This window comes from Penaeus japonicus, unplaced genomic scaffold (assembly GCF_977035675.1).
Source record: "Penaeus japonicus unplaced genomic scaffold, GWHDUDI00000001_assembly GWHDUDI00000032, whole genome shotgun sequence".
Taxonomy (NCBI): Eukaryota; Metazoa; Arthropoda; class Malacostraca; order Decapoda; family Penaeidae; genus Penaeus; species Penaeus japonicus.
This window is the reverse complement of record NW_028234434.1, coordinates 19252685-19261076: the sequence shown is the minus strand read 5'-3', so window position 1 is coordinate 19261076 and position 8392 is coordinate 19252685. Positions and strand designations below refer to the sequence as shown.

Below are 8392 nucleotides of genomic sequence, written 5' to 3'. Positions count from 1 at the left end.
TACAAATATGACTAAACTGTGGAGCACCATCTCTGATTAGCAATCTCGGGTTTAACCCCGTTTGAAAACCCTATCGTGATCCTAGATTAGGAATGGATGAACTAGGATTTGCAAACATGCTGATGCTTCATTTGTCAACGTCCTTCACCCTTTACCCCAAAGGACTTTAATTCAATATTGTCCTGTGGGTGACTCATAGAAGAAGCACTGATATGGGCGAAAACCTGATGTCCATTTGTCAACTAGCATTTATTGCTAGCTGGGGTCTCAAAACTAATACTCCAAGTCTGACCTCCGCAGAACTGGCATATAGCACGGGCTCTATTTTTGTACTTTGCTTCAATCCATAACTGCGTGACATGGCTTCGTAAGTGGTGAGTTTTTCTTCCCTTAATGTATTATGAAGGTAACTATATTTTTGTATGATACAAGCGTCATTTCCAGACTAATTTAAATTTTCTCAACAGAGTTTGCTGAAGTCCCTATTGTATATACAGGATATGATATTTATGTTTAAATTGTCCTTGCTCTGATGCTTTTCCTAATTTATTTTCTCTTGATTGTAATTATGATTATTATGATTAATGATCTACTGAAATAGAATCAATAATACTTTCTTTCATAACAATAACGTTATTGATATTAACCCCCTCTCGATGGGTGGTACACCATTGGTACCGCGCATTCAAGGGCACGTTCGCAGGGTGCTGGCATACGGCATCGATCATTTAATTGATTTAAGCCTATGCGTTCGAGAGCTCCGGCATTGCAACTTGCAAGGCTGGAATGCCCCCAGCATGAATGGGTTAACTATTGTCAATATTATCATTATTATTGCTATTGTTCATTATTATCATTATCATTATATTATTATGATTATATTTTTAATGTTCCTAATACTGTTAACCCATTGCGGACGGGGGATAGATTCTCTTGCCTAGTCTCCAGGATGGGTTTTATTTCAGAGGGAAGTAGCTTGAAGCAACATAATTTGAATCTTCCCACTCGCTTTCAGTCACTCATTATAAAACTAGAGCCATTTTTGTGCTTTATTTTTTGTTTTATTGTGTTTAGAGACTTAAATGTGCCATATGACAGGCTCTATCAAGGCTACAGTTGACTAAAATTGTAGTATATGATCCATATCAGCTCATTATTTTCTTTATACTAAGTATGGGAGGGCAAAAAGAAACTTTATTTTTTTCATATTTTTGGGCTGTCATGAACGGATACTCAACATATAACCACCTACAATGAAGATAACATGAAGAGGTAGGGAAGAGGAAGGAAACCTGTGCTTATGACTGTGAGTGCCACAGTAAAAGGCATCCCTATTGGCACATTTTGATGCTGGGTATGGTTTGAGTCAACTTCCTCGTCTCATTCTGCCTGCACATCCTTCATCTGTGGTACTTTAGAGCAAGAGGTCGTCAACTTAGTGTGTGCCATTGCTTTCTAAAGACAGTGCTTGCTAGAGACTGTAGATGGGTGCCATTTAAGGCTCTCTCTCCTACTGGTGCTAGAAGAAAGTGGTGCCATCTAGGTTTTGGAGGTTTGCTCAATATTACGGTAATTCTAGTAATTATGACTGAAATTGCCATCATCACTCACTCCTTACTCATAGCACAATAAAATAGCACAATGATTCAAAATCCCCAAATGTCATGTACATCATGATGCCCATCGTCAGGTCAAAGCTCCTGTGTCATATATGTCATGTGAAAGACCAGAAACCCTTCACACCAGGGACATGCACTGTCCACCGTGGTTTTGTTTTATATTTTTTTTACACTTTGGTTGCTCTCAAGTACTTCATCACCAAGGAGTCAATAAGTAGCCTGACCTGACCTCGCCCGTAATAAAATGTAATTATTTCTATAACTATTATTATAATTGCCTTTATATCAATAAAAACAATAATAATGATAGTAATAAAAAACAACTTTTCTGACAAAATGAAGGAAAGAGGTAAACAGGAGATGCCAGAGCAGGTAGTGCCAAAGCACTTGTGGAACCATCTATGTGTAACAAAAAGAAAACAAGCCACAGTGGACAGGGTAAGTAAACATGCACTCTCAGCATCAATGGGCTAAGGACTTTGTGGCTAATTTTGGTGTTGTAATTACTTGTTTAGATTTTGCCTATTTTAAAAGCAACTGTATATAACTGTGTGACTGTGTATGCCAATCAAGACATATAAAGGGTGGTGAAAATATTGGCCTAGAGTTTTGCAATGTGAGATTTGAATGGGAGTTTATTTATTGTTCTTCAGACTTAACTTCATGTTTTTAGTCGAAGTAGCCATGGCTTAGTTTTAGCTAATACTGCAATAGTAACTTTTAGTTTTCCGTTTGAATTTATGATGATGTCCCTGATATCTACTTAAATTTTGTAGTTTAATTTCAGTTAAACTACTTTCCCAGTTGACTTTGTTAATATTGTTACTTAGAAATGCAATATTTTTTATTGGCATATAGATTGATGTGTCATTAAAAGCCACTAAAAAAAATCAGTGAACCTCATTAATGTAAAAGCAAATCTTTGTGTTGGAAAGGTTTAATGTAAAATGTACAATAATAATAATAATAACAGTAAGAATACCACCAAATTTATAATATGAGGTAAAATTAAACCAAGCTCAAATTTGTCAAACTCTTGAAGCCCAAGATCAGATCAGTAGTTTATTTAGAGATTAATAATCTCATGTGAAATCCATTTTAACTTTAAATGGTTTTAATTCCAGGTGCTAATTTGGCTCAAGTCAAAATCCTTTTCATTCTGTGATACACATTTAGTTTCTTCTTTGTCAACTTTCTTACAACATTTAAAATACATTTTACTGCATATAAAGATGGGAATGATAGTTCTTGTACAAAAATAGGTCAATTTAGATATTTGTCTTTCTCATTACAGAGTCACCTAATGGTTAATATTATTTTGAGAATAGTGTTAATAGATGTACTTCAGAGTTCTTGGTATTCCAAAGATTCCAATAGTAACAACTGAGTTATGCAAGTTTTTTTCTTTAACTAAATTCAATCACAGGCTAATATTTTTAAAACAAGACTGACTCTGTTGAAGGATAAATTGCTAATATTTATTTTTTTAAATTTTTTTTTTTTTTTTTTTTTTTTTTTTTTACCTCGTGTTTGTCCCTTTAACTTGATTTTATTTATTTGCTTTCCCCATTATTGGTGATTTCTTCAAGGATTTGTTATCAACAGTTAAATAGTATTTCATTTCAAGTTTGTATTGGAAAATTAAAACTATGAAATGGTCCCATGAATGTTCTCAGCTAGTTGAGCTTCTATAGGCAACTACACATGATCGGCATCAAGTAATCCGTTGGGTGGTAATTATTTATCCTTCAAAAGCAGTTTCAAAAGTTGTTCATACTAGCATCATGATCATCTTTTCTTTTTCACTTCGAGCCTCTTATTTTACCCAATTTTTGTCACACCATCTGAACACAAGGTACGATATTTTCAAAAGGCATTTCGTATTCCCCTATTTTTATGCTTTCAAATGGTATGCAGAACCAGTTCCTTTTTCAGTTATATATTTTACATAGCGCAGCAGTAGGAGCTTCATCTGCACTAGGAATTTCCTTTTTAACTTTTTAAAACAAGCTATTTTCGGGATTTATATTCAGCTGCAGCATCGTTATTCGTGGTATATATTTTTTGTAACGGTCATTCTCCATTTGAGATAAAGCAATATTGCCGGTTTTCTTTCTCATAAATAAATGGTGGTCAGTAAGGTTTCCTCCAAGGGGAGAAATGCTGCAAGTTTTCTTTCACAACCTACGGCTCAGTCAGCTCGCTCGTGTGTAGTAAGATGTTGGTTCGTTTCCAAGTGTGATTTAAAATATTTTGATTACATAAATCTTATCGCCTTCTACGGTATCTATAGATGCCCACTTTTCATTGATTCGGGTTAATTATAGTTGGCATAACAAAAGGTGCATATTCATCTTGTAGAGCGAGTTAATTCCTTTTGTTTGCACTACATCCAAAATAGGAGTGCCCTCCTAGTTTGGGGGAATACCTTCTCACTTCAGAGACTGGCACTGCAAAAATCATTGCGTAATAACTTTCGTATACATTACTACCATGAACGCAAATGGTAACATTTACACCGCTTCTAGTTTAAGCCGCGGGACACCGATGAAATCTACTTATGAAATATGGTATAAAAAAAAAAAATATATATATATATTCCGTCCTTTGTGGTTGTCTACATTTGAGGCTTTATTGCGCTTTAAATGGATTTCTTCCGAGCCTTACTGTGGACAAATTTGCTTTTAGACAGTGCTCGGTGATAAAAACCCGACAATCACTGTTCGATTGAGTGAATGGATCTTAAACCTTGTGAAAATACGAAACTCTCGCTGGCCCTGCCATGGGTAACTTTTGAAGTTACACATCCTCCTTTAGTCAAATATACAAGTTCCATCAATATTACACATTCTATCGAGATCAGGTAAGAACCAATGAGTGGAAAGGCTATGGCTCATTTGGTAGTTTAATCTCAAGGATACTAATAAAACTAGAACATCATTTTTCGCCATCTTATTCAGTGCAAGACATTAAATGCATTGAAATAGGGGATTGATTAACATTGTAATTACTATATTTTAATCCCCTTTTTAAGAGGGTATTTACACTCACTGAATGTGGCTGTGCAAGAAAAAAATCATGTGATTTAGTACTTGTGCAGTTACTTCCAACAATCCTATTATGGAAACAGCTTTTCAGAAAACAGCCAAGAAATTGTACAAATTAAGGTTTTAGGAGGAATTCAAGGAGTCGGTAATATGGCTGACGAGGATCAAGGAAACCAATCTCGTTTTCTGTATTATTTATATAAATTTACATTATCACTGGAATTCTGTACAACAGAAGTCACTCCAGATTCTCGGAGTACCCCTAAAATAAAATTGTTTTGCCATAGTCTAAGAACATGACCACTTGGCCCTTGCTTCGCAACAACGAACATGGATATTTCTTTCCAGAGCCCTATACACATGTTAAATAACCCAAAATTAAACTTCCTCCTTAGCTGGCCTGGGCAGCCAACTGTTCTGCCTTTTCTACGACATCCTCAATACTTCCCTGCATGTAGAAAGCAGCTTCAGGGAGGTCATCGTACTTGCCAGCCAGAATTTCCTTGAAGCTCTGTATAAGAAAAAACAAAAGGTTACCAACAATAAAAAAGAGAAATGTTAAAATCTAATGGTCTCTCAACAATTCAGAGGAAGTATTTAAGTGCCTAAACTCACCTTGATGGTGTCGGGCAAGGAAACGAACTTTCCAGAGTAGCCAGTGAACACCTCAGCCACCTGGAAAGGCTGGGACAGGAACTTCTGGATCTTACGTGCACGGGCGACTGTAAGCTTGTCCTCCTCGGACAATTCATCCATACCCAAGATAGCAATAATATCCTGGAGTGACTTATGATCCTGCAAAAGAAAAAAACATTGTAGCTCCAAAATATAAGCATCTAAAAGAAAAAAATAAAAGTTCAATTTTGTAACAATTCAAATGTTCATTGTTGTCAAGGGAAAACATTGCTTACCTGAAGAATCTTCTGCACACTACGGGCAACGTTGTAATGCTCATGTCCGATGATGTTGGCGTCCATGATACGAGAGATGGAATCGAGAGGATCTACAGCTGGGTAGATACCCAACTCGGCAATACCACGGGACAACACAGTAGTGGCGTCCAAATGAGCGAAGGTGGTGGCAGGGGCAGGATCAGTCAAGTCGTCAGCAGGTACGTAGATAGCCTGTACGGAGGTAATTGATCCCTTCTTGGTGGTGGTAATTCTCTCCTGCATGCTACCCATGTCAGTGGCCAGAGTAGGCTGATAACCTACAGCAGATGGGATACGACCCAGCAGGGCAGACACCTCAGAACCAGCTTGTGTGAAACGGAAAATGTTGTCAATGAAGAGCAGCACATCCTGACCTTCCTGGTCACGGAAGTATTCAGCCACAGTCAGACCAGTCAGGGCGACACGGGCACGGGCACCTGGGGGCTCGTTCATCTGACCGTACACGAGAGATACCTTGGAAGTGTCATCCTTCAGGGAGATGACACCGGACTCAATCATCTCGTGGTACAGATCATTGCCCTCACGGGTACGTTCTCCCACACCAGCAAATACAGAGTAACCACCATGAGCCTTGGCAACATTGTTAATCAGTTCCATGATAAGTACAGTCTTGCCTACACCAGCACCACCGAAGAGACCTGAAAAGTAGTTCAAGTTACAATTTCTGTTCTTGCTACTTGTTTTATAAAATTGTAAATAAGCATTTTACACCTTTACCCCCCCCCCTCCATTTCTTTTAACACCTACCAATCTTTCCTCCCTTGGAGTATGGGGCCAAGAGGTCGACCACCTTGATGCCAGTCACAAGAATCTCCTGCTCGACAGACATCTCAACGAAGTCGGGAGCCTCAGCGTGGATAGCAGAGAAGTGCTCAGTGGGAATGGGGCCACGCTCATCGATGGGCTCACCTGAAAATTAGAATTAGCTAGTGGTTAGCAAGATCAGACTTATTGAACTCGGCTTATTAGTCTTTGTGTAAATCACGTAAATGGCAATACAGGCATGACAATCAAGTTGCATTTGATGAACTATATTCATCTATCCATTTCTCTTAACTGCACAGTTAGGATTTGTTACAGAACATGAAAATTATCTTCCTTACCAATCACATTGATAATGCGGCCAAGGGTGCCAGGGCCCACAGGGATGGAGATGGGGCTTCCAGTGTCCACCACAGCATTACCACGGATGAGACCCTCAGTACCATCCATAGCAATGGTGCGGACAGTGTTCTCACCTGTAAAGAAAGAAAAATTCATATAGTATGTAGCGTCAGGGCCAAATGATAATGTATCACAATTAACAAGTACATTTAAAATTCTTAAAATAAAAGAGATAAGGAACATATTTACAAATACCAACTTACCAAGATGCTGAGCAACCTCAAGCACCAGCCTTGGGGAGCGGTTGGCAACCTCAAGGGCATTGAGAATAGGAGGGAGCTCTCCATCGAACTGGACGTCCACCACAGCACCAATAACGGCCACTACGCTGCCATTGGGCACGCCAGTCTGGGTGGCAGCCTCAGCCTTGGCAGCATAGTTGCGCTCTGGAAAAGGACAAATTTAAAGGCTTATTCATACAGATGATATAGTTTTACGAGAAATTAACCATTCAGGAGTTTCCTTATCAGCATCATAAATATGCCACGCAAAACCCAATATCATCACTCAACTATGAGTTCTAATTATAAAGGCAATCCCTTTCAAGAATGGACTAAAAAGTACACCAGCCATTTGGCACACATTGGTCTATTGTATGGTGAAAACCAGTTCTAATATAAAGGTTACTGGATCTTATATTACTTTAAAATTGAATGTTCCTAAATATTTCTTTTGAGTAAACTTTTGCAGACATCAGTTACCTTGGCAACAATACAAGGAATCTTATTTTAACATACTCCAATTTATTAACTCCTAATCAGTGTTCATATTTAATAGTAAATGATATACTAGAAATAAAGATATAGATAATAGAAACCTAATTAGTAAAGTTATATTATTATGCACCAATATAAGCTTACAATTAGGTTGGCAAACCTTTCCATTAGTTTTACATACAAGAGGAAAGGTACTTGTCGAAAGTCTATCTTCCATTAAAGAAAGGTTCTAGTACATCCTGCTTAAAAAAGGGTTGGAGCTTAACTGGACCAAATCCTAAAGGCTAATCACACTACTCAGATTGGTCATCATCAGTTGAGATTACCAGTTGAGAAGTTTTAAACCCCTTCACAATCAAATATAGAAACATTCAGGACAATTAACATTTATATGAATACTAAATATGTAGATCGAAATCTCAATGCTTACACAATCATTAATTTAATAAAGCCAAATGAATATTCCTCCCTGCACCGGATAAATCGAAAACCGACAGGGTAGTAACTAAGATTAGAACTATTAATAATCAGCAAAAATACGCACTTTCCCAACCCTTTCCCCCAAAATTAGAAAACATGCGCCAATGAGGGATAAAGAGTAAAGAATCTTCTTAAAAAGATTGTTCAATGACCTAATGCGCTGATGACCCGCCGGCCCCAAACATGGCGCCTGCGATCAGCTGATGTTGTGTTTAACAACTGATTACCTAATTTAAACTTTTCAAATTGCAGTGACATGACTTTCAACACTTTCTGTGTCACATATAGTACATTATAATTACGTTTTCCTAGCCAAGCACAGCTCTTTAACTTTGATTTCACCTAGTCTTATGATCGGCCGGCCGCCATCACCAACCGGCAGGACCGGCGGATAGCGACAACACATCCCGAAG

The 8392-nt window shown here is 37.9% G+C and overlaps 1 protein-coding gene across 1 annotated transcript in view; it reads right to left on the bottom strand.

Annotated features, from left to right (window-relative positions):
* Positions 1 to 4848: 4848 nt before the first annotated feature.
* Positions 4849 to 8392, bottom strand: part of ATPsynbeta (ATP synthase, beta subunit) — a 3714-nt gene continuing 170 nt past the window's right edge. The window contains exons 2-7 of the mRNA XM_043005832.2: positions 6987 to 7169; positions 6723 to 6857; positions 6367 to 6528; positions 5578 to 6257; positions 5282 to 5461; positions 4849 to 5177 (exon numbers count right to left, since the gene is read on the bottom strand). Of these exons, the coding sequence (XP_042861766.1) occupies positions 5058 to 5177; positions 5282 to 5461; positions 5578 to 6257; positions 6367 to 6528; positions 6723 to 6857; positions 6987 to 7169 (1460 nt within the window). The 3' untranslated portion in view covers positions 4849 to 5057. The remainder of the gene's footprint in view (positions 5178 to 5281; positions 5462 to 5577; positions 6258 to 6366; positions 6529 to 6722; positions 6858 to 6986; positions 7170 to 8392) is intronic.